A 27,712-nucleotide genomic window follows, 5' to 3' on the forward strand; every position below is an offset into this window, starting at 1 on the left:
CCATTTGAGGTAAGGGAGGGGATGGAGGGGGAACAAACACCAGAAACGGATTTGACCAGACGCCACCAGGATTTGGAGGAAGGAGACAGGTTTGAGAGTTCATTCTTGAGTGAGGAGAGATAGTGCTTCCTGGCACTCCTGAGGGTAGACACACACTTGTTCCGAGCTTGGTGGAACGAACTGAGATTTCCTTCAGTTGGATTAGCCTTCCAAGAGGCAAAGGCAAGTTGTTTCAGGGCAACTGCCTCACCACAAGATTCAGTGTACCATGGACGGGAGGAAGGGTAAGGCAACTGAAGGCGAGATGGGATAAATCTGTGGGATGGGATGGCAGTACATTTGTTTCGTTTGATCCCTCAGATGGAGGTCCTCAATGCCAAACAGGAAATCAGAGCTGTCTCCCTTGATATATCACGTGCCTTCGATACGGTCTGGCACCCCGTTCTGCTCACCAAACTCTCCTCCTTTGGTATCCATGGAAATCTCCACGCATGGCTGGCGGACTTCCTCTCTAGTCGTCGTCAACGTGTGGCCCTGAATGGGTTTCTCTCATCTCCTCTTCCTGTTCAGGCTGGGGTTCCCCAAGGCAGTGTTCTGGGCCCCGTGCTTTTTCTGGTCTTCATCAATGATCCCTCTGACTCTCTCGAAAATCCTCTCTATCTCTTTGCTGATGACTCCACTCTCTGCCGCTCCATTACCCTTCCCTCAGATCGGCAGTCTGCTGCCTCCTCACTCTCTGAAGACCTGGACAAAATCACAGACTGGTCAAACAAGTGGAACATGTCTTTCAATCCTGACAAATCTCACACTCTTACTATGTCTCTCCGAAAAGATCGACTGGACAACCCTCCCATCTACTTTCTCAACAATCCTCTCCAAGAAGTTCTGTCGCTCAAGATTTTGGGTCTCACTATCTGCCATGATCTTTCTTGGGAAAACCACATTTCCAAGCTGGCCTCCAAAGCCAGTCGCCGACTGGGCATCCTCCGTCGTGCGAAGTCCTTCCTCGGCACACCTGAGCTCCTCACCACATACAAGGCTTTCATCCGCAGCTCAATGGAATACTGTTCTCCCCTATGGGCCGGTGCTCCTGCCTCACACCTAGCTCGGCTTCACGCTGTTGAAACCAAAGCTTTCAGAATTATTGGAATCTCCCGCGATGAAGCTATCTCTGAGGGCCTTTCACTCACTCACCGCAGGCAGGTAGGTGGTCTTTCTGTCTTCTACCGACTCCTCTCCGGCCTTGCACCCCCAGCTCTCTCTGTGCTCTGTCCCCCAAATATTCCTACAGGTCGCACAAGATCTGCCAGCAACCCTCTGATGGTTAAACTGCCGAAATCTCGGCTCTCTGCTCACCTTCACTCTTTCATTCCTCTTTTCTCCCGCCTCTGGAACAAACTCCCTCACTCCCTTCAATCCCACTCCTCCCTCCAGGTCTTTAAAACAGCTGTTCACCACCATCTCTTATCTTCCCCCATCCAAAACCTTGATCTTTTCTACCCCCACTAATTCACCCCAGATCCACCTTGTTTGAAATTCCAACTTCTTTCCTGGAAGTCCTGGCAGTGTCCATATGTTTTATACCTCTCCCACCGCCCCCTTCCCATGCCCCCCCCACCCCCAAAGCCCTCGCCCTCTCTCAGATCTCTCGATGTCTCCATGTCTCTCGGTCCCTGCTCTCAAATGTTGTGTTTGTGTCCTTCCCCCTCTCTCCCCATCTTGTCCACCGCTCCCGATGTTATATGTTTTATGTGTCGGTTTGTCTTTCTGTGTGATTAATGTTCGCTCTTTCACGAGCCTCGATCTTGTATACAAAAAAAAAAAAAAAAAAAAATCATTTCTGATGTGTCATCTTTACAGATCATTTCTTTACAGGTGTGCTTCATCAACTGTTAAGGTGAAATAAATTTACCTAATTGAAGACAATTATTGCAGGAAACCCCTTTTCCGTAGTCGATGACTAGCCTGCGTTTTGGCTGCAGTTTCACAATTTCCCACGATTTCCTCGCGTGTTTCAGTCACGAGCTTCACCATGGCTACGACTGGGTGGTGTCATTAATGTCCTTTCCGGCGTCATGTGCATCAGCGTTTTGCCTCCCTCCGTGGCGAGTTGTAATCGATTTGCGTTTCCATGTTTAATGCCTGAGCCGAAGGCTGCGTTATCCAAAATATGGTGAATGAGAACGGCACTTGGTAGAACGACCCCCGCCAGGCTAAACAGTTTATGTTTGTATGCACTGATAGACGAGATCTGGATTCGGACCTAAACCAAAATCGAATCGGCTTGTTCTTGTCACCGAACCAACTCATCCACCTCGTTTAGACATAACTCATCCATAATTTTTTTAATATCATGTTATATATCGCTTTTGGTCCGATCTCTCAATGGTGAAGAATTACTTCAGAAATTAAATAATACTTGTATCCGAATTCACATCCACATCTTCACCAAAATCGCATCGATTCTGTCTTGTCACACACCCAACGTGTCCATCAATTTTCGTCCAAATCCGTCCATAACTTTTTTGAGATATCGTGTTTATCGATATCTATCGATTTTAGCCCTACAACTCACTGGTGTTGGGCGCTGGTGTTGGGCTAGTGTTGGGCTAGTGTAGGAACCCTGGTGTTGGGCTAGCGGCTCGGGTGCCGGCTTAGGATCCTAGGATCCTGGGTTCGAATCCCGGTCGATTGCTGAATTAACGCCAGGGGGGTTGACTCAGCCTGTCATCCTTCCGAGGTCGGCTAATTGAGTACCAGTTCACTGGTAATTCCCTGTTTGTCGTTAAAGGCGGCAAAAAGGGTTGGCGTCAGGAAGGGCATCCGGCCGTAAAACATTGCTTCAAAAAGGGGACCAAAAAAACAACAACAACCACGGTGGCTGAAAAAGGCCAACCCCCGCTCGCGGGGAAAAATGGCCTCGAAAGGTGGTTATAACTCAATGGTGAAAAATCACTTTAAAATTATCTGATCCGTATCCGGATTCGAAACATCATCAAAATTGAATCATTTCTTCCATGTCAGACATCCAACCTCTCCACCAAGTTTGTCTGAATCCGTCCACAACTTTTTTAAATGTCCTGCTATGTATCGTTTTTGGCCCTATCTCCCAATGGTGGAGAATCATTAAAAAAATTCGACCAGCCGGATCCGAATCCGGATCTTCACCAAATTCTAATCATTTCGTCCTTGTCACATATGCTACCTCTCCTCCAAATTTCGTCCGAATCCGTCCACACCTTTTTGAGATATCTTGTTCACAGACAAACAGACAGACATACATGGGCAAAAACACAACCTCCATCCACCTTCGGTGGCAGGGGTATATATGGCAGCCACATGGAGACGGAATTTGGGAGGGAGAGGAGTACAATAATTGATTGATTAATTGTGAAATTAAAATATATAAATGATCATAAAATATTTTCTTAATCAATTGGCTAATAGCATACCTAAAGCACTAGTGCTTCATCCGAAGATGTATCTTTTAGAAATTTAATTAAATAAGTCATTTATAAAAAATTAAATAATTCATTGATTACTCAATAAATAATTAATCGATTAATCAATAAATAATTAATAGATGAAATGATTAATCAAGAAATCAAAAATATCCTTGATAGCCACATCACTTGGTCACTCATGTCCAAATATTAGCTTCCCAGCTCAAAAGGTGCCTGAGATATTGGCCAAATGAGAAAGAAAATAAATAAATGATTAATAATGAAAATAAATAAATAATAATTATAAAAAAATGAAATTATTAATCAATTTGGTCAGAGAACACATAAACTACCACTATTTCATCAGAATCTGTAACTTAAAAAAAAAAAATTTTTTTGTCATTAATCGAATAATTAAATAATTAATCGATTAATTGATTAATTAATAAATCAAAAATATCCTTTGCAGCCAAATCACCTGGTCATTGGCATGTCCAAATGTCAGCTTCCTAACTCAAAAGGTGCCTGAGTTAATGGTCAGAAGAGAAAGGAAATTTGATTAATTAAATAAGTACTTATTTAATCGCTAATAATTAAATAACTCCTCAATTAATTGATCAATCAAAAAACAAACAAGTACAGATACATTCAAAGTACACCGCCCCCATGCCAAATAATTAAATATCCTACAGCGCGGCATTGCTGGGGCACCTCTGGCGCCCGGCAATACCGCAGTGCAGCTCATGGCGACTGCATTGGGAGGGAGAGGTGTACACTAATTGATTGATTAATTGTATAATTAAAATCAATAAAAGATTATCACAAAATATTTTCATAATCAATTGGCTAATAGCATAATTAAACCACTAGTGCTTCATCCGAAGATGTATCTTTTAGAAATTTAATGAAATAAGAATAATAAAAAATTAAATAATTAATCGATTAATCAATAAATAATTAATCGATTAAATGATCAATCAATAAATCAAAAATATCCTTGATAGCCACATCACTTGGTCACTCATGTCCAAATATTAGCTTCCGAGCTCAAAAGGTGCCTGAGATATTGGCCAAATGAGAAAGAAAATAATTAAATGATTAATAATGAAAATAAATAAATAATCATAAAAAAATTGCATTGTTAATTAATTCGGTCAGAGAACACATAAACCACCACCATTTCATCAGAATCTGTAACTTTAAAACGAACAAAAAAATTGTCGTTAATTGAATAATTAAATAATTAATCGATTAATTGATTAATCAATAAATCAAAAATAGCCTTTGCAGCCAAATCACCTGGTCATTGGCATGTCCAAATATCAGCTTCCTAACTCAAAAGGTGCCTGAGTTAATGGTCAGAAGAGAAAGGAAATTTGATTAATTAAATAAGTACTTAATTAATCGCTAGTAATTAAATAACTCCTCAATTAATTGATTATTCAAAAAACAAAAAATACCATTTTTGACAAAGGTCGTGCTCACTACTGTGCCGAAATTTCAGCTTCCTAGCTCAAAGGATGGCTGAGATATCGTCCGGACAACCAAGAAAACAAGTACAGATACATTCAAAGTACACCACCCCCATGCCAAATAATTAAATATCCTACAGCACGGCATTGCCGGGGCGCCCCGCAATACCGCAGTGTAGCTCATAGAGGCTGCATTTGGAGGGAGAGGTGTACACTAATTGATTGATTAATTGTATAATTAAAATCAATAAAAGATTATCACAAAATATTTTCTAAACCAATTGGCTTATAGCATAACTAAACCACTAGTGCTTCATCCGAAGATGTATCTTTTAGAAATTTAATTAAATAACTCATTAAGAAAAAAATTAAATAATTAATTGATTAATCAATAAATAATTAATCGTTTAATCAATAAATAATTGATCGATTAAATGATTAATCAATAAATCAAAAATATCCTTGATAGCCACATCACTTTGTCACCGTCATGTCCAAATATTAGCTTCCCAGCTCAAAATGGGTCTGAGATATTGGCCAAATGAGAAAGAAAATAAATAAATGATTAATAATGAAAATAAATAAATAATAATCATGAAAAAATTAAATTATTAATCAATTCGGTTACAGAACACATAAACCACCACCATTTCATCAGAATCTGTAACTGATTTAAAAAAAAATTTTTGTCGTAATTAATTGAATAATTAAATAATTACTCGATTAATTGTTCAATTGATAAATCAAAAATATCCTTGATAGCCACATCACTTGGTCACTCATGTCCAAATATTAGCTTCCCAGCTCAAAAGGTGCCTGAGATATTGGCCAAATGAGAAAGAAAATAAATAAATGATTAATAATGAAAATAAATAAATAATAGTCGTAAAAAATTTATAAATTATTCATCAATTCGGTCAGAGAACACATAAACCACCACCATTTCATCAGAATCTGTAACTTAAAAAAAAAAAAATTTTTTTGTCATTAATCGAATAATTAAATAATTAATCGATTAATCAAAAAATCAAAAATAGCCTTTGCAGCCAAATCACCTGGTCATTGGCATTTCCAAATATCAGCTTCCGAACTCAAAAGGTGCCTGAGTTAATGGTCAGAAGAGAAAGGAAATTTGATTAATTAAATAAGTACTTAATTAATCGCTAATAATTAAATAACTCCTTAATTAATTGATTATTCAAAAAACAAAAAATATTGTTTTTGACAAAGGACTTGCTCACTATTGTGCTGAAATTTCAGCTTCCTAGCTCAAAGGATGGCTGAGATGTCGTCCGGACAACCAAGAAAACAAGAAAGAAAGCAATAAAGCAAGAAAACAAACAAACAACGAGAGTGAAAACTGAATACTCCCTTTCAGCGTGCGTCACTGCCGAGCCCCCTTCGGTGCCCAGCAATGACGATTTGCAATGCCTCGAGATGGCATAGGAAAGGTGCGGTGTACAACAAGTACAGATACATTCAAAGTACACCGCCCCCATGCCAAATAATTAAATATCCTACAGCGCGGCATTGCCGGGATGCCTCTGGCGCCCGGCAATACCGCAGTGCACCTCATAGAGGCTGCATTGGGAGGGAGAGGTGTACGCTAATTGATTGATTAATTGTAGAATTAAAATCAATAAAAGATTATCACAAATTATTTTCTGAATCAATTGGCTAATAGCATCAATAAACCACTCGTGCTTCATCCGAAGCTGTATCTTTTAGAAATTTAATTAAATAAGTCATTAATAAAAAATTAAATAATTAATTGATTCACCAATAAATAATTAATCGATTAAATGATTAATCAATAAATCAAAAATATCCTTGATAGCCACATCACTTTGTCACTGTCATGTCCAAATATTAGCTTCCCAGCTCAAAAGGTGCCTGAGATATTGGCCAAATGAGAAAGAAAATAAATAAATGACTAATAATGAAAATAAATAAATAATAATCATTGAAAAATTGCATTATCAATCAATTCGGTCACAGAACACATAAACCACCACCATTTCATCAGAATCTGTAACTGGGAAATAAAAATAAAAATTGTCATTAATCAAATAATTAAATAATTAATCGATTAATTGATTAATTAATAATTGATTAATCAATCGATCAAAAATATCCTTGATAGCCACATCACTTGGTCACTCGTGTCCAAATATTAGCTTCTGAGCTCAAAAGGTGCCTGAGATATTGGCCAAATGAGAAAGAAGATAAATAAATGATTAATAATGAAAATAAATAAATAAGAATCATAAAAAAATTAAATTATGAATCAATTCGGTCAGAGAACAAATAAACCACCACCATTTCATCAGAATCTGTAACTTTAAAAAAAAAAATTTTTTAGTCATTCATCGAATAATTAAATAATTAATCGATTAATTGATTGATTAATTAATAAATCTAAAATAGCCTTTGCAGCCAAATCACCTGGTCATTGGCATGTCCAAATATCAGCTTCCGAACTCAAAAGGTGCCTGAGTTAATGGTCAGAAGAGAAAGGAAATTTGATTAATTAAATAAGTAATTAATCGCTAATAATTAAATAACTCCTCAATTGATTAATCAAAAAACAAAAAATAGCGTTTTTGACAAAGGACTTGCTCACGACTGTGCCGAAATTTCAGCTTCCGAGCTCAAAGGATGGCTGAGATATCGTCCGGACAAACAAACAAGAAAGAAAACAAGAAAGAAAACAAGTACACAAACATTCAAAGTACACCGCCCCATGCCAAATAATTAAATATGCTGCAGCGCGGCATTGCCGGGGCGCCTCAGGCGCCCGGCAATACCGCAGTGCAGCTCATTGAGGCTGCATTGGGAGGGAGAGGTGTACACTAATTGATTGATTAATTGTATAATTAAAATCAATAAAAGATTATCACAAAATATTTTCATAATCAATTGGCTAATCGCATAACTAAACCACTAGTGCTTCATCCGAAGATGTATCTTTTAGAAATTTAATTAAATAAGTCATTTATAAAAAATTAAATAATTAATTGATTACTCAATAAATAATTAATCGATTAATCAATAAATAATTAATAGATGAAATGATTAATCAATAAATCAAAAATATCCTTGATAGCCACATCACTTGGTCACTCATGTCCAAATATTAGCTTCCCAGCTCAAAAGGTGCCTGAGATATTGGCCAAATGAGAAAGAAAATAAATAAGTGATTAATAATGAAAATAAATAAATAATAATCATAAAAAAATTAAATTATTAATCAATTTGGTCAGAGAACACATAAACTACCACTATTTCATCAGAATCTGTAACTTTAAAAAAAAAATTTTTTTGTCATTAATCGAATAATTAAATAATTAATCGATTAATTGATTAATTAATAAATCAAAAATATCCTTTGCAGCCAAATCACCTGGTCATTGGCATGTCCAAATATCAGCTTCCTAACTCAAAAGTTGCCTGAGTTAATGTCAGAAGAGAAAGGAAATTTGATTAATTAAATAAGTACTTAATTAATCGCTAATAATTAAATAACTCCTCAATTTATTGATTAATCAAAAAACAAAAAAATACTGTTTTTGACAAAGGACTTGCTCACTATTGTGCCGAAATTTCAGCTTCCTAGCTTAAAGGATGGCTGAGATATCGTCCGGACAAACAAACAAGAAAGCAAGAAAACAAGAAAGAAAACAAGAAAGAAACCAGAGTGAAAACTGAGTAGTCTCTTTCAGCGTGCGTCACTGCCGAGCCCCCTTTGGTGCCCGGCAATGACGATTTCCAATGCCTGGAGATGGCATCGGAAAGGAGCGGTGTACAACAAACAAACAACCAGAGTGAAAACTGAGTACTCTCTTTCAGCGTGCGTCACTGCCGAGCCCCCTTCGGTGCCCGGCAATGACGATTTGCAATGCCTGGAGATGGCATAGGAAAGGAGTACAACAAGTACAGATACATTCAAAGTACACCGCCCCCTTGCCAAATAATTAAATATCCTGCAACGCGGCATTGCCGGGGCGCCTCAGGCGCCCGGCAATACCGCAGTGCAGCTCATAGAGGCTGCATTGGGAGGGAGAGGTGTATGCTAATTGATCAATTAATTGTATAATTAAAATCAATAAAAGATTATCACAAAATATTTTCTTAATCAATTGGCTAATAGCATAACTAAACCACTAGTGCTTCATCCGAAGACGTATCTTTTAGAAATTTAATTAAATAAGTCATTAATAAAAAATTAAATAATTAATTGATTACTCAATAAATAATTAATCGATTAATCAATAAATAATTAATCGATTAAATGATGAATCAATAAATCAAAAATATCCTTGATGGCCACCACTTGGTCACTCATGTCCAAATATTAGCTTCCGAGCTCAAAAGGTGCCTGAGATATTGGCCAAATGAGAAAGAAAATAAATAAATGATTAATAATGAAAATAAATAAATAATAATCATAAAAAATTAAATTATTAATCAATTCGGTCAGAGAACACATAAACCACCACTATTTCATCAGAATCTGCAACTGATTTTTTTATTTTTTTTTAGTAATTAATCGAATAATTAAATAATTAATTGATTAATCAATAAATCAAAAATATCCTTGATAGCCACATCACTTGGTCACTCATGTCCAAATATTAGCTTCCGAGCTCAAAAGGTGCCTGAGATATTGGGCAAATGAGAGAGAAAATAAATAAATGATTATTAATGAAAATAAATAAATAATAATCATTAAAAAATTAAATTATTAATCAATTCGGTCAGAGAACACATAAACCACCACCATTTCATCAGAATCTGTAACTTAAAAAAAAAAAAAAAATTGTCATTAATTGAATAATTAAATAATTAATCGATTACTTGATTAATTAATATATCAAAAATAGCCTTTGCAGCCAAATCACCTGGTCATTGGCATGTCCAAATGTCAGCTTCCTAACTCAAAAGGTGCCTGAGTTAATGGTCAGAAGAGAAATGAAATTTAATTAATTAAATAAGTACTTAATTAATAGCTAATAATTAAATAACTCCTTAATTAACTGATTATTCAAAAAACAAACTAGAACGGGCACTCGGTAGAGCGCATACCTTCGCCGCAGCTACTGTTCTGTACTTGGCATGGGAGTGTAGGGAACAGAACAACAAAAATACGATTTTGACCTTTTCGTGACCTTGACCTTGACCTTTGACCCGATTGCTCCCAAAATCTAATCAAATGTGTCCCGTATAATAACCAATCATCCCACCAAATTTCATGCAATTCGGTTGAATACTTTTTGAGTTATGCGAATAACATACACACACACACACAGACATACAAATAAATACACAGCGATCAAAACATAACCTTCCGCTTTTGCGAAGGTAAAAATACTGTTTTTGACAAAGGACTTGCTCACGACTGTGCCGAAATTTCAGCTTCCTAGCTCAAAGGATGGCTGAGATATCGTCCGGACAAACAAACAAGAAAGAAAACAAACAGAGTGAAAACTGAGTACTCCCTTTCAGCGTGCGTCACTGCCGAGCCCCCTTCGGTGCCCAGCAATGACGATTTGCAATGCCTGGAGATGGCATAGGTAAGGTGCGGTGTACAACAAGAAAGAAATCAAAGAGTGAAAACTGAGTACTCCCTTTCAGCGTGCGTCACTGCCGAGCCCCTTTCGGTGCCCAGCAATGACGATTTGCAATGCCTGGAGGTGGCATAGGTAAGGTGCGGTGTACAACAAGAAAGAAAACAAAGAGTGAAAACTGAGTACTCCCTTTCAGCGTGCGTCACTGCCGAGCCCCCTTCGGTGCCCGGCAATGACGATTTGCAATGCCTGGAGATGGCATAGGAAAGGTGCGGTGTTCAACAAATGAGCAAGCACGGGTGCAAGTTCTGAAGCACACTCCTTCAATACACAAGGAGGAATGCCATCTTGTCCGTATGCCTTGCTTGTGTCCAGAGAGAGGAGTACTTTTTTGACTGCATGGAAAGAGATTATAGGGATTATACATGTATAGCTTGGGCGTTCCTTCTGTATGGTTGGATAATGGACTTTTTGAGGAGGTCTTTTTGAATGGGAAACTTTTGTCTTTGTTGCCATTGCAGGCTGGCATTCATTGTACTTTATCATTCATTCTGTGCCATCTCATCCCCTGCTCAGACACGCTCCGTGTCGTGGTGTCGTGGTATGGTGTTATGCTGTCGTGGTGTCGTGGTATGGTGTTATGCTGTCGTGGTGTCGTGGTATGGTGTTATGCTGTCGTGGTGTCGTGGTATGGTGTTATGCTGTCGTGGTGTCATGGTGTCGTGGTATGGTGTTATGCTGTCGTGGTATGGTGTTATGCTGTTGTGGTATTGTGGTGTCGTGGTATTGTGGTGTCGTGGTATCATGGTATTGTGGTGTCGTGGTATCATGGTATTGTGGTGTCATGGTATTGTGGTGTCGTGGTATTGTGGTGTCGTGGTATTGTGGTGTCGTGGTATTGTGGTGTCGTGGTATTGTGGTGTTGTGGTGTTGTGGTGTCATGGTATTGTGGTGTCGTGGTATTGTGGTGTCGTGGTATTGTGGCGTTGTGGTATTGTGGCGTCGTGGTATTGTGGTGTCGTGGTATTGTGGTGTCGTGGTATTGTGTTGTCGTGGCGTCGTGGCGTCGTGGTATTGTGGCGTCGTGGTATTGTGGTGTCATGGTATTGTGGTGTCGTGGTAGTGTGGTAGTGTGGTATTGTGGTGTCATGGTATTGTGGTGTCGTGGTATTGTGGCGTCGTGGTGTTGTGGCGTCATGGTGTTGTGGCGTCGTGGTGTCGTGGCGTCGTGGTGTCGTGGCGTCGTGGTATTGTGGCGTCGTGGTGTTGTGGCGTCATGGTGTTGTGGCGTCGTGGTGTCGTGGCGTCGTGGTATCGTGGCGTCGTGGCGTCGTGGTATTGTGGCGTCGTGGTATTGTGGTATAGTGGTGTCGTGGCGTCGTGGTATCGTGGCATCGTGGTATAGTGGTGTCGTGGTATAGTGGTGTCGTGGCGTCGTGGTATTGTGGTGTCGTGGTGTCGTGGCGTCGTGGTATCGTGGCGTCGTGGCGTCGTGGTATTGTGGCGTCGTGGTATTGTGGCGTCGTGGTATTGTGGCGTCGTGGTATTGTGGCGTCGTGGTATTGTGGCGTCGTGGTATCGTGGTATTGTGGCGTCGTGGTGTCCAAAGTGTATTTCAAGAGCTTTTTTATAAGCTATTCTATTTTCGGAAATCCGGTGCTTTATGAATGTGGTTTAAGAGAATTGCGGTTTAAGAGAGGCTTGTTTTGTTTGCTGCATTAACATTCTCCCTAGTTATGGCCCAGGCAGTTAGTCTGCCCATCCCTGCCCATCCCTGCCCAACCCCTCAGTATGGTTTCTGAACTCGGCCACGAGTAGACTTACACTTTCCCACATGGCGCACTCCTCGTTACCTGCGTTGATCCTCGGGGCTCTGTATGTTTACCATTCTGTAATTGGCTGCAGCCACAGGTAAACATGCCTGGTCCATCCCATGACTTTGGGCATGATGGAAAGGGCGAGGATTACAATGGAGGATCACATTCGCTTCTTCCGATTGGTTAATTTACCTCTCATTGTACTATTTTAATTTATCCATTGTCTACTAATGTCCTGGGTAATTTGTGTAAATGTACACGGATGTCTCCTTGTCCTGCAAGTGATTTGTCATTGTTTCTTTTTTTATCTGTACACAAGATCGAGGCTCATGGAAGGGAATGGTTAGAGAGTCTACGAGCCGATGGCAGGGCAACTCTCAGATACCTGCACTTCCGAAGGTGGGTGGAGGTTGGTGTCACCATGTCTGTCTGTCTGTGAACAGGATATCTCAAAAAGTTAAGGACGGATTGGGGCGACATTTGGTGGACAGGTTTGGTGTGAGACAAGGACGTAATGATTGGATTTTGATGAACATCCGGATCCGGTGTATCGGTGCAAAACGTAAACCCTGGAGCCTGACGGGGGTATGCGCTTCACCCAAGGGTCGTTCTACGTTTTAAAAGGTCCGGCTCATCCAGTCATGACAAATGAAATCCTCACCTCATCCACACGGAATCCTCTTTTTATTGAGCAGACATTTGAATAAGTTGTTTCTCTTTGAAAAACGTTGCGTCGAGTTTTTCAAAGTCTGTTCGCATAAAACAGATAAAGGCCTGAAAATTGTCCTGATAAATGAGATCAAAAGTTGTGCAGGTCGAATAAGCTGTACATGTCGAGGTGACTGCTTGTGCAAGTCGATTAAGCTGCACATGTCGAGGTGACTGCTTGTGCAAGTCGATTAAGCTGCACATGTCGAGGTGACTGCTTGTGCAAGTCGAATAAGCTGCACATATCGAGGTGACTGCTTGTGCAAGTCGAATAAGCTGCACATATCGAGGTGACTGCTTGTGCAAGTCGAATAAGCTGCACATGTCGAGGTGACTGCTTGTGCAAGTCGAATAATCTGCACATATCGAGGTGAATGTGTGTGCAGGTCGAATAAGCTGCACATATCGAGGTGACTGCTTGTGCAAGTCGAATAAGCTGCACGTGTCGAGGTGACTGCTTGTGCAAGTCGAATAAGCTGCACATATCGAGGTGACTGTGCAAGTCGAATAAGCTGCACATGTTGAGGTGACTGCTTGTGCTAGTCGAATAAGCTGCACATGTCGAGGTGACTGCTGTGCAAGTCGAATAAGCTACACATATCGAGGTGACTGCTTGTGCAAGTCGAATAAGCTGTACATGTCGAGGTGACTGCTTGTGCAAGTCGAATAAGCTGTACATGTCGAGGTGACTGCTTGTGCAAGTCGAATAAGCTGCACATATCGAGGTGACTGCTTGTGCAAGTCGAATAAGCTACACATGTCGAGGTGACTGCTTGTGCAAGTCGAATAAGCTGCACATGTCGAGGTGACTGCTTGTGCAAGTCGAATAAGCTACACATATCGAGGTGACTGCTTGTGCAAGTCGAATAAGCTGTACATGTCGAGGTGACTGCTTGTGCAAGTCGAATAAGCTGTACATGTCGAGGTGACTGCTTGTGCAAGTCGAATAAGCTGCACATATCGAGGTGACTGCTTGTGCTAGTCGAATAAGCTGCACATGTCGAGGTGACTGCTGTGCAAGTCGAATAAGCTACACATATCGAGGTGACTGCTTGTGCAAGTCGAATAAGCTACACATATCGAGGTGACTGCTTGTGCAAGTCGAATAAGCTGTACATGTCGAGGTGACTGCTTGTGCAAGTCGAATAAGCTGTACATGTCGAGGTGACTGCTTGTGCAAGTCGAATAAGCTGCACATATCGAGGTGACTGCTTGTGCAAGTCGAATAAGCTACACATATCGAGGTGACTGCTTGTGCAAGTCGAATAAGCTGTACATGTCGAGGTGACTGCTTGTGCATGTCGAATAAGCTGTACATGTCGAGGTGACTGCTTGTGCATGTCGAATAAGCTGTACATGTCGAGGTGACTGCTTGTGCAAGTCGAATAAGCTACACATATCGAGGTGACTGCTTGTGCAAGTCGAATAAGCTGTACATATCGAGGTGACTGCTTGTGCAAGTCGAATAAGCTACACATATCGAGGTGACTGCTTGTGCAAGTCGAATAAGCTGTACATGTCGAGGTGACTGCTTGTGCAAGTCGAATAAGCTGCACATATCGAGGTGACTGCTTGTGCAAGTCGAATAAGCTACACATATCGAGGTGACTGCTTGTGCAAGTCGAATAAGCTGTACATGTCGAGGTGACTGCTTGTGCAAGTCGAATAAGCTGTACATGTCGAGGTGACTGCTTGTGCAAGTCGAATAAGCTGCACATGTCGAGGTGACTGCTTGTGCAAGTCGAATAAGCTGCACATGTCGAGGTGACTGCTTGTGCAAGTCGAATAAGCTACACATATCGAGGTGACTGCTTGTGCAAGTCGAATAAGCTGTACATGTCGAGGTGACTGCTTGTGCAAGTCGAATAAGCTGTACATGTCGAGGTGACTGCTTGTGCAAGTCGAATAAGCTGCACATATCGAGGTGACTGCTTGTGCAAGTCGAATAAGCTGCACATGTCGAGTTTGAAATGTGCCTGTTGAAGGATGTATGTATTTATTTATTTGTATTTCCAAGTTACACCTTGAATCGATCCATTCACCTGTGAAGTGCAAACCTGTGACCAATGGTAAAATAGCCATTTGGACATTTTGTGGCTGTTGCTGTAACTGTTTCATGGTTTGGAATAACCAGGCGGTTCCACAATGGGAAGTTGAGCAAGAGGAAGTTGTTTAGGGAAGGGATGGGCGAGTCTTTCTTTATAAAATGGAACTTCAAGAATATGATGTTAATATTTTGGAACTTGAGGGAACAGGGATTGTGATTTCCTCGCACTCCTCGTCATTCTGCGGATTTGTCGTTTCGTGATTAACAGATTGCTGTTTTTATTTCTTTATTTGTAATTAGCAAAACATGGCTGTTGGGTTTATCTTTTCGATGGGGGGAATACTGATGCGATTGCCTCCTATAGGTTATGGCAAGGATACTGATGCGATTGCCTCCTATAGGTTATGGCAAGGATACTGATGCGATTGCCTCCTATAGGTTATGGCAAGGATACTGATGCGATTGCCTCCTATAGGTTATGGCAAGGATACTGATGCGATGGTCTCCTATAGGTTATGGCAAGGATACTGATGCGATGGTCTCCTACAGGTTGTTTTTTTTTTTGGTTTTTTTGTATACTGAATCGAGGCTCGTGAAAGAGCTGACATTTACTTCACAAACAAATCAACCAGACAAACAAAATACCCAAAAAGAGGGAGCGGAAGACAACATGGGGAAGCACACAAACACTTGAGAGCACACAACATTTAAGAGCAGGGAGATGTGTGGGAGGGAGAGGGCTTGGGGGGAGGAGGCGTGGGAAGGGGGGGGGGGGTGGGAGAAGTATAAAACACAAGGACACCAAGGACTTCCAGGACAGAAGTTGGTATTTCAAAAAAGTGGAATTGGGGTGAAATTAGCGGGGATAGAAAAGATCAAGGTTTTGGATGGGGGAAGATAAGAGATGGTGGTGAACAGTACGGTGGAGCTTAAAAATTTTAAAAAAACTAAAGTTTTATTTTTTAAAGTCTTACCCCCTTAATCTGTTCCACATAATATAGAAACACTGTATAAAGAGTTTGAGCACTAAAATATTAGGGGTAGGGGTTTAGGGGTAAGGGTAGTTTAGGGGTAGGGGTTTAGGGGTAGTTTAGGGGTTTAGGGGTATGTTTAGGGGTAGGGGTTTAGGGGTAGTTTAGGGGTAGCTCAAGGGCCGCAAATATTATGAAAATTATACAAATTCAATGAATTACGAGTACTAGGGCGTGCCCTTACGTGCGTGCCCGTACGTGCTTGCCCGTACGTGCGTGCAAAAGGAAAAAAGTTTTGAAACCACGTGCCAGAATTACGATTATTCGCAATTTAGTTTTAATGGCCAATTATTCAATTATCGCAAACGTATTTTGTCTTTTCGCAAGGACAAACAAAGAAAAGAGAAGAGAACAACAACAACAATAACAACAACAACCAAAAAAAAACCCACTTCCAACCCCCAGTTCCAAAGGCCACACCGTTTTGACACCTGAAAACAAAAAAAAGTTGTGCACTTTGTTTGATAAATTATTTTCTGCACAATTTTTCTTCAATAACTAAATAAAAATAAAAATAAAAATTGTTTACATGTACACACCTTTATCTCGTTAGCACCTCTTCATAAACAACATTGCTGAGGAAACGGCGCTGCTTCTTTGTTTCCTCGTCCAAGGAAAGAATGCGGAGGCTGCTGGAGCTGCCAACCCTACTGGCCGCCACGTAGAACTGACCATGGCTGAAGAAGTCTCTTGTGCAGAAGACCCCAACACGGTGTAGCGACTGCCCTTGGGATTTATTCACAGTCATGGCAAAGCAGGGTCGTACCGGAAACTGTCGACGCCGCAGAGTGAACGGGAACATGTTGTCAGATGGACTCAAGGTTATGCGTGGAATGAGCAATGTGCGTCCAGAATTGACACCCATCACAGATTTTGCAACCAACAGATTTGGAAGGATCTGATGGATGACGTACCTTGAGCCATTGCAGTGCCCGCTTTGCTGGTCAAAATTTCGTAGCAGCATGATTACCATACCCACCTTGAGAGTGATCCGATGTGGAGGCATACCAGATGGACAGAGGGTGTTCAGGAACTCAGGCGGATACAAATGATCACCCTCAGATTCGGCTGTATCTACGCTACAGCAAACATGTGCCTCCCCTGGAAATATGGTTGTCATGTAGTCATTTACCTGATCGACTTCGGAATTGGTCGGACATAGTATAACACGCTCACATAGCCACTTGGGGTTGGTAATGTTGGTGTGCAAGTCTTCGTACACCCAAGTGACAATATCCTGGAGTTTTTCACCTGGAAGAATGAGCGGTTCCCTGAGCTCAATAGCAAATTCACCCACTTCTGGATTGACAGGAATCTTCCCTTCGCCCAGATCCAACAGGAATTTTGCAAAATCAGATTCGCCCTGTTGTTCTCCAGTACCCTGCATGATCCTCATGTTTACTGTGAGACGAAGTACCTGCACTTTTCTCCACAGGTATGAGCTCTTGAAGCACCTTCCAACTATGTCAATACGGCTACCGTGTGGCACAACGGTAAGGATCTGCCTCCAGTCACCACTGAAAACCATTGTGATGCCGCCAAATGGTTCCTCTGAGGCCCGAAGCCACTGGAATGTTCGATCTGCTGCCTCCAATGCGCGACGATCCATCATTGAAACCTCATCCACCACCATTATATCCGTCATTCGTATGAGTGCTGCAGTGGTGTCATTTTCACTGATGTTGCAAGTGGACTCATCAGTGAGAATGAGAGGACACTTGGTCCTACTATGGAAGGTGGCCCCTTTAGGCAGCAGAGTAGCTGCAATACCACTTGCAGCAGTCGCAAGAGCCACTTTGCCCTTTGCTCGCACTTTGTTGAGTATATGAGACAATGTGAATGTTTTCCCAGTCCCACCACTTGCATCAACTGCGATCATCCAGCCATGACCGTGTTCCACACTCCTCATCACTGTATCGACAACAACGCGCTGCTCGTCATTAAGAAGGCACTCTGTTTGAGCGATGTGAGCCTCAAGTTCTCCTATATTGTGCCCTGTTTCGTGCTCGATGATGCGGGGAATGCGAGACTGGATATGAACTGGTTCAGGCTCAGGAAGGCCAAAGGTCTTACTAAGCGAAAAGCCGTGCCTCTCAATTTGGTCCCTCAGCTCCAGTAGCACTTCACTCACAATGCGTCCATTTGGCTCGTTCACACCTGCTGCACGCATGAAGTCCTCGCACAGCACATATTTGTGCCTTTCCCAGAACTGCAAGTGGTTGCCTCTGAGGACGAATATGAGCATGTTGGCAAATACTTCGCGGACTGCAGGGCCAAATGCGATATTTGCAGCCTCTTCCATAACAGAATCCACCTCCTGGTCATTGTCAACGATGCCATACGCAATGCAGGCTGCCAGATAGGTCTCCATGACCCTATCACCAACACGACGGAGATCCTGAAAGCATGTGGGGCCAGGCACGCGGTACAGTAGCATGCGGAGATAGTACAACTCGGCATTATGTGAGTTGACGGAAATGATGGGGAGCCGCCCAACCGTATCAGCCTTACGGTTATCCTGGAAACTCAGCCTTCTCTTCCGCAATTGAAACCTTTTCCTAAAGTAGGTGAAGTGTTGGAACACATCTGGATATAGAACATGACGCATGTGTGGATGGAGATTCATAGCTTCGAAAAAGGCGGTGAGCGTTGTCGCAGGGGGTCCTGACTCCGCCACGTTCTGTACGGCACCTTCGCCATTGAACGTGATCACCTGCTCATCCTGTAGATGGAGTGCCAGCATCTCGACTGGCGGGTACTTGCTTTGAATGGGGAATTCGTATATGCGCCAGTATCCCTCAGATGCGGTGATGTATCGCCCTAGTTCGTATCGTGTCACTTCATCATGTCGTAATGCCTCTCGCATCCTCTCATGTGGCTCTAGTCTGACCAGGCACTGGTCCGGCCCCTTTTCAAGGTATTTGTACAGGTACTTCACACTGGTGACAGCACATACGATCTCAAGGTTGATGTGAGCTTCGTACCTGAGGACAATATATGGATTGTAAGGCACAACCCATGCATTGTTAACTAATACGTTAGCACCACCTCGTATAGTCTTCATGATGGGATCACCAGGTGCTGCTTCTGCACGTCTTCTGTACAGGGGATAGGAGTCATCAGAGAAGCTTGTCGTTTCTCGTAGGACTTTGGGATAGTCCTTTGTGCACTTCCGGTCTGCCATGCAAGGGCTCGCGATGTTCCATTCCCCACATGGGCCATGAATCATGTGTGATGTCACGATACGGTGTAGTTCCGGATTTGAGCGTTTGTCAGGAATCTCAGCAGAGACCACACGATCGACATCTGCTGGTGTTCTGGGCTTGTCGCGAGGTACCATGGTCAGGAGCATGTGTATATGGGGAAGGTGACGCTTTTGCGTTTCCTTCACCATCACATAAGCGTCCACATGGCCCAAGATGTCATGCTTGAGGAGGTCTGCGAGGAGTGCTTCCACCTTCATATGAAACACCCGGGCGATGATATCAGGTCTTTCGTTGGCTGACTGACCCTCAAAAAGCGATTCTTTAATTTCTGGCCACTTTGGGTTGCAGGTGAATGTTAGAAAAAAGTCAGGTTTTCCCTTGACTCGGACCAAAGCCATTGCATCCTGAAACTCTTTGGCATACCAACGTGGCGACCCATAAATTGATGGCGGCAGAATGGTGAGGCGTCCAGGTAGCACCTCAGCATCATTGTTCAACGCATCAACGATGATCTTATACTTTTCTGCCTTAATTGACTTCTGATTGCAGCGAATCCAATTGAGACGGTGTGACTCAATTTTTGCCATCATGTCGCATACGTACTGCTGTGTCAACTTTCCACCACGAAGCAGTAGATTGAAGTGATGAGTAGGATCACGTACTTGGAGATGGTAGCGGTAGAAAGATGTTGGCGTTATCCCTGCCAACTCAGTGTGGTACCCCTGGGAGCCGCAGGGTAGCAGAAGTATGTATGATAGTGGGTCATACGCTGGATGCATGGCGTCTATTGTCTGTAAACCTCCTCCTCTGAGGTGAACACCGACTGCCAGCCTTCCAAACTGCTCTGTTGCCGTTGCCCCTGGAGCAATGACAGCCACATCGCTGTCTGGTGAGGGAAGGTTGACGGTACCATGATGAAGGTCTCGGCGCCGCGTGCGACCTGTTAACACAATTTTCAGTTCATTGGCGCTATCATTATGAACCACATACTCAATGGCTGATTTGAATTGCTGGACGTATGGGTTGCACTCATGAATGGCCTGTTGTGTGTGCTCTTAGCAAAAACTGCTCATTCAGGCTACTGTTCGAGGTGTGGGCACGACGATAATCCAGCTCATGGACTGGATCGTGAAAGTAGATCTGGGCAAAGCATGGGGTACAACCCAGATCGGCAAGAGGAGCACCAATGTAATGGTAAACCTTGCCTTGTATGCGCACTCCAGGATTAAAGCCAGGCATACCTATCTCTCGGACACCGATACTTGCCATTGCCAGCGCGTTGTTGTACTGTTTCGCATGCTTCACAAAGTCCTGGTTAAGGAAAAGGTTTTTAATAGCATCTGGAGGCTGTGATGGAATTGAGCCGGGTTTTGGATTCGTAGGATCATGCTTAAGGTCGACCTTACCGTAGTTGCAGCAAAATCCTCTCCTCTCCTCGTTCCACACAAAAGCATCACAATGTGAGCATTTAGGGCATTGAAATAATGAGGTCCTGCTCAACGCGTGCCTGTACTCAACGTGAAGTTCCTCTCGGAAAAAATCGTTGTTATCGTATCGAGCAAGGTTGCGATTCTCACGGTGAGCCTGCTCTAGTCTCGCACGGTGCACGTCCTGATGGCGCAGGGCATCCCTCACTTGCCGGTCTTCTCGCTGGTGAGGGATTTCTTCTGCACGACGCCTTGCCTCACGTTCAGTGTTGTCTGCCAAGCGTGCAGCTCGATCTTCATCTGTTTCAGCTGCACGACGCCTTGCCTCGCGTTCAGTGTTGTCTGCCAAGCGTGCAGCTCGTTCTTCATCTGTTTCAGCTGCACGACGCCTTGCCTCGCGTTCAGTGGTGTCTGCCAAGCGTGCAGCTCGATCTTCATCTGTTTCAGCTGCACGACGCCTTGCCTCGCGTTCAGTGGTGTCTGCCAAGCGTGCAGCTCCATCTTCATCTGTTTCAGCTGCACGACGCCTTGCCTCGCGTTCAGTGGTGTCTGCCAAGCGTGCAGCTCGATCTTCATCCGTTTCAGCTGCACGACGTCTTGTCACACGCGTAGCGTCGCGTGCCAAGCGTGCAGCTCGATCTTCATCCGACTCAGCAGCACGACGTATTGTCACACGCGTAGCGTCGCGTGTCAAGCGAGCAGATCGTTCTTCATCTGACTCAGTAGCACGACGTCTTGTCACGCGCGTAGCGTTGCGTGTCAAGCGAGCAGATCGTGATACGTCAGATTCCATTGCGCGTGCAAGACGCGCAGCTTCGTTCCTTCGCTCTCGTAAACGACGACTGGATTGGGGCATTGTGTTTATCTATGCGCAAGATAAATGATAGGAACACAGAAATTCGTCACTTTCCGTAAGTCCGGAAGTTAAGAACTCATCCGGAAGTTTGCTTATCGCAGTTACGATTATTCGCAATTTAGTTTTAATGGCCAATCGCAAACGTATTTTATCTTTTCGCAAGGGAAAACAATTTAGTTGTAATGGCCAATTATTCAATTATCGCAAACGTATTTTATCTTTTCGCAAGGGAAAACAAAGAAAAGAGAAGAGAACAACAACAACAACAACAACAACAACAATAAATTTTTTTTTCCACCACGTGTCAGAAACGACCACAGAATACGGAGCAAGAAAATATAGGCGAATGTGAGAGACCATAACTTGGGAAGCACAAATTCTCAATATTAAATTATTAACCTATCATCTTTAATAGAACTATAATAGACCAATTAAACTAACGGTTGTTTTTATTTTCTTGTTTTTGGCAAAGTTAACATCCAGAGAGGCTGTGTATAGGCCAATCCCCCCCCTCTATTTACATGAAATGGTTTGGTCCATTCGCAAAGCCAAAGCGAACGGCTTGCGAGTACGGTGACCATACCTTGGGAACCACTTGTCCGATTAATTTCAAACCTTGAAAAGGCACATCCTCGGGTCCCCAGCAATATACCTGGCAAGTTTCAAGTATATCGGACCGGTAGTTGTCGAGAAACAGCGGTCGCATACAGACAGACACACACACACACACACACACACACACACACACACACACACACACACACACACACACACACACACACACACACACAGAGATTGCTGGAATTATATAGAGATATCTACAAATCTGGGCAGTGTCTGTGTTGTCATGGAACTACTCCCTGAAACTTTTGTTTCCGTGGTTGTGAACTGCTTTTAATAACGTGGTGGTGACATTTTGAATTATGTGGTGGTGAGGTGTTTTGAATTACATGGTGGTGAGGTATTTATAATTACGTGGTGGTGATGTGTTTTTAATTATGTGGTGTTGAGGTGTTTTGAATTACGTGGTGGTGAGGTGTTTTGAATTATGTGGTGGTGAGGTGTTTTGAATTACATGGTGGTGAGGTGTTTTGAATTACGTGGTGGTGAGGTGTTTTGAATTACGTGGTGGTGAGGTGTTTTGAATTACATGGTGGTGAGGTGTTTTGAATTACATGGTGGTGAGGTGTTTTGAATTACATGGTGGTGAGGTATTTATAATTACGCGGTGGTGAGGTGTTTTGAATTACGTGGTGGTGAGGTGTTTTGAATTATGTGGTGGTGAGGTGTTTTGAATTACATGGTGGTGAGGTGTTTTGAATTACGTGGTGGTGAGGTGTTTTGAATTACGTGGTGGTGAGGTGTTTTGAATTACATGGTGGTGAGGTGTTTTGAATTACATGGTGGTGAGGTGTTTTGAATTACATGGTGGTGAGGTATTTATAATTACGTGGTGGTGATGTGTTTTTAATTATGTGGTGGTGAGGTGTTTTGAATTACGTGTTGGTGAGGTGTTTTGAATTACATGGTGGTGAGGTGTTTTGAATTACGTTGGTGGTGATGTGTTTTTAATTATGTGGTGGTGAGGTGTTTTGAATTACGTGGTGGTGAGGTATTTTGAATTATGTGGTGGTGAGGTGTTTTGAATTACTTGGTGAGGTGTTTTTTATTATGTGGTGGTGAGGTGTTTTGAATTAGTTGGTGATGAGGTGTTTGAAATAATGTGGTGGTGAGGTGTTTTAAATCACGTGGTGGTGAGGTGTTTTGAATTACATGGTAGTCAGGTGTTTTGAATTACTTGGTGGTGAGGTGTTTTAAATTAGGTGTGGTGAGGTGTTTGAAATTACGTGGTGGTGAGGTGTTTTGTATTGCGTGGTGGTGAGGTGTTTTGTATTATGTGGTGGTGAGGTGTTTTGAATTACGTGGTGGTCAGGTGTTTTGAATTACGTGGTGGTGAGGTGTTTTGAATTATGTGGTGGTGAGGTGTTTTGAATTACGTGGTGGTGAGGTGTTTTGAATTACGTGGTGGTGAGGTGTTTTGAATTACGTGGTGGTGAGGTGTTTTGAATTACGTGGTGGTGAGGTGGAATCGTCCCAAACTTCCAGTCTGCACCTTCCCCTCCCCTATGTATCTGCTGAGGGGTTCTTTCTTGAAAAAAAAACATTCAACCTAAATTGCCTCTAAAAATGTAATATCACAAACACAACAAATACATTTGTGCAAAGTAATTGTTTGTATTATGATTGGTGTAAATCATGACAACACAGCAACTCAGGTACAGTCATTAGCCTCAGCTAAAATAAGCCCGTTCCTCTGTAACGACGCGTCGCTCGCCTCACCAAGCTAGTATATATATATATTTTCTGTTTGTAATTAATGGATAATGATGGCCTTAAAATGGCCTTAACACGATCATTCAATTCCTTTTCTGCATTTCTTGCTCGGCTTGGAGTGTGTGGGACAGAAAGAAGGAGGATGTGTGACAGAGTGGCCCAGGTTGCCTTGACAGGCTCATTTTGGATATGGAGGAAGTTTAGGGAGGCTCGTCCAACGGTGTAGGTTGAGGTTGTGGGTGGTGGTTCATTTCAGACTAAAGGAGTAGTGACTAAGCGTGGAACAGAAAGGAGGTGTGTGTGTGTGTGTGTGTGTGTGTGTGTGTGTGTGTGTGTGTGTGTGTGTGTGTGTGTGTGTGTGTGTGTGTGTGTGTGTGTGTGTGTGTGTGTGTGTGTGTGTGTGTGTGTGTGTGTGTGTGTGTGTGTGTGTGTGTGTGTATGGATGTATATGGATGGATGGATGGATGGATGGATGGATGGATGGATGGATGGATGGATATGTGGATTCTGGGAGTGGAGGTGGTTTTGTTTAGTCTGTGTTCTCACTGGCTGCGGGTGGGGGTATGTACGCACCGGGTGTAGCTGCTGCATGTGGAGGCGTATTTGCCCCTGCCGGCCCACCTTAGCTGACCGTATCGAGGTTGAAAGGCCGAAACGAGATGATGCTGAGGACCCGGTCAGTGAGGTGCACTTGTGATCAGGTGTGTTTTGAAATCGAATATATATATTGTCTATATTTAACCTTCAACCTCTACCCATCTGCCAACTTTTCCCTTCCTGGATGTACCCAAACATTTCTTAAGCATCCCCCGATTTCCTCTGTTTTCTAATTTTTCTAAAGTGATCCTGTCAATTTGAGGTATCAGGTAGAAAGAAGGCAAATCCCTAACTGGAATGCCAATGTGCCAAGCCACTGACACATGATCGATCGGGTATGTTCATTCCACATGGACAATGTCTGGCAGAATGTGCGTGTTTGATGTTGAATTGCAAATTCTTTGTCGCAGCGAACTCATTCTCAAGTTTGACTCGTTGAATATTTCACGGTAGTGCAGGTGGGTGTTTCATTCGAACTTTTCCATTGCCACAATAAACCTTAACATTTCTTGTCTCCAGGCCCAACACAAGGAGACTGGTGAGCTGGCGGCCGCAAAAGTGATCGAGACGAAAACCGAGGAAGAACTTGACGACTACATGGTGGAGATAGAAATCCTTGCTTCTTGCAACCATAAGCACATCGTGCATCTCATGGACGCCTTCTATTATGAGGACAATCTCTGGGTGAGAGTGCACAGGCCTGGCTAACACTACAACCTTCAGCTGAGTGTCAATTTTCACGGTACTCCCAGATTTATTTGGGACATGAGCTTCCTATTTTACCAACTCCCACAGTCTGCTCTCCCTCACCCCCGCCCGCCCCTCCAACCGATATATTTCAAACGCAGTCATCCCCAACAGGGGTCATACCAAGAACGAAGGGCAAGTTCCTTGGTGTGGTGTGTAGTGTTCCTCGTTGCGATTAACCGGAAACCTACTGTTGGGTAAAGCTATGGGAAGCGGAGTGCTGATCACAATCTGCTTGCCACATGCATTTCCTTTCCCGCAGGCGGTGCTCTGCCTGCTGACTCGCGCTTTGTTTTCACTGTTGGAAAAACCTGCTCTCCAATATGACGGCAGACGAGGCAGGCCGTCGGTAGTCTTGCACCTCGGATAGCAGTAAATAGGGACGCACTGGCTTTGTTTGTTATTTGTGGAGGACAATTCCAGCGGGTTAGGCCCTCGTCGTACACTATTGGTGTTTGCTCCAGATATCCGATGCTGGAGTGTTGCAGGAACTTATTTTCTAGGAGCCTCTGTCCATAACATTCCGATCGCTTCGGAGCATATGCACTCCTTCACAACGTTCGTTAAATCACTCTCTGCAAATCTTCTTAGTCCGCAGGTTTTAAGGCCATCGAAAGTAACTCTGTCCTTCACTATGTGCTGCTTCAGCAACTTCAGGTTAATGATCGATGGCCAATGGCGGTATGTTCGGTGAGTAGAACCTACCATGGTCTCCCTTAGTCCACAGGTAGCCTTTCTGTTGGTATTTAAGGTTCCTTACAGTGTGACTGTGATCACGTTACTGGTGTTGATTGTGCCTGCAGAGAACGATGCGAAGGATGTCTGTCATAACCCTACTCATTAGGCCGGATGGCAGATTACAGAACTAGTAGCTTCTAAAAGGAAAGAATACAAGTTTAAGAAAAGGATAACTGTCCATTTTGTAGCATTACAAAGGAAGATATCGAAATGATCCAACTTGATGGGATCAGGTGTGTTTGAGCTAAGGTTCCAGATGGGACACCAAACCCCCCGTTTTGGAGAGGCTATGCCGTGTGTTACCTGGTGGAACGAATGTGTCAGAAGCACACTTCTGGTGCTCTGCCAGTAATATTGAGATGAGACCTGAACGAGTGCACAGTGATTACCATAATGGGGGAAAGATGTTGATGTGGCATCTACTTTCAAAGGGACGCATAGCTCAAGCATGATGACACTTGTGGGGTGGCATGGGATCTGTAACCGGACACGGCCATTTTGCAGCGCATTGCATGATCGAGTGATTAGTGAAACGGTACACAGCCACACTCTTGCTTGCGTGACGAAGCGTGTGCTCTTCTGGGGTGGCATGTGGGACAGTTTGTGCTTCGAAAGGGCTTTGGTAAATTTGAGGCTGGCTGTTGTTCTTATGATAGTGATTTAAAAATATATACAGGGTCTATGGCTCTTGGAGAAACTTTATATATCGCAACTTACTTTGCTTCCACCTTTATGGACATTGCAGGAAAGGTGGAAACCTCTCGCCCAACCCCCACCCCCTCCCTCCCCACTCCTCTCCCTCCACCAAAAACCATTGGCAGGACATAACGTGAAAGGACACTTTACCAACAGAGGTGTTTCCTTCTATTGCAGATCTTTATCGAGTTCTGTGCTGGTGGTGCCCTGGATGCGATAATGTTAGGTAAGTGATTTCCCTTTCCCTTGGCCTTGCACTCATCTTAAGCCAGCGTTGGACAAGCAGTGCGTTGATGTTGCCGACCGAAATAATATGAATTTGTACTATATTTCTGATTACCGTACCGATGCATCTGGCCCGATATATCTGATTACCGTTCCGATGCATCTGGCCCGATATATCTGAATACCGTACCGATGCATGTGGCCCTATATTTCTGATTACCGTACCAATGCATCTGGCCCGATATCTGATTACCGTACCGATGCATCTGGCCCGATATATCTGATTACCGTACCGATGCATGTGGCCCTATATTTCTGATTACCGTACCGATGCATCTGGCCCGATATCTGATTACCGTACCGATGCATGTGGCCCTATATTTCTGATTACCGTACCGATGCATCTGGCCCTATATTTCTGATTACCGTACCGATGCATGTGGCCCTATATTTCTGATTACCGTACCGATGCATCTGGCCCTATATTTCTGATTACCGTACCGATGCATGTGGCCCTATATTTCTGATTACCGTACCGATGCATCTGGCCCTATATTTCTGATTACCGTACCGATGCATCTGGCCCGATATCTGATTACCGTACCGATGCATCTGGCCCGATATCTGATTACCGTACCGATGCATCTGGCCCGATATATCTGAATACCGTACCGATGCATGTGGCCCTATATTTCTGATTACCGTACCAATGCATCTGGCCCGATATATCTGATTACCGTACCGATGCATGTGGCCCTATATTTCTGATTACCGTACCGATGCATGTGGCCCGATATATCT

At 43.1% G+C, this 27,712-nt stretch overlaps 1 protein-coding gene across 4 annotated transcripts in view; it reads left to right on the plus strand.

Annotated features, from left to right (window-relative positions):
• Nucleotides 1–27,712, plus strand: part of SLK (STE20 like kinase) — a 145,577-nt gene that overhangs the window by 53,090 nt on the left and 64,775 nt on the right. For all 4 annotated transcript variants that reach the window (XM_068111345.2, XM_068111346.2, XM_068111342.2 and 1 more), the window contains 2 exons: nt 25,025–25,189; nt 26,864–26,912. In XM_068111345.2, the coding sequence (XP_067967446.2) occupies nt 25,025–25,189; nt 26,864–26,912 (214 nt within the window). The remainder of the gene's footprint in view (nt 1–25,024; nt 25,190–26,863; nt 26,913–27,712) is intronic.

This window comes from Myxine glutinosa, chromosome 3, assembly GCF_964187855.1.
Source record: "Myxine glutinosa chromosome 3, kmMyxGlut1.1, whole genome shotgun sequence".
Taxonomy (NCBI): domain Eukaryota; kingdom Metazoa; phylum Chordata; class Myxini; order Myxiniformes; family Myxinidae; genus Myxine; species Myxine glutinosa.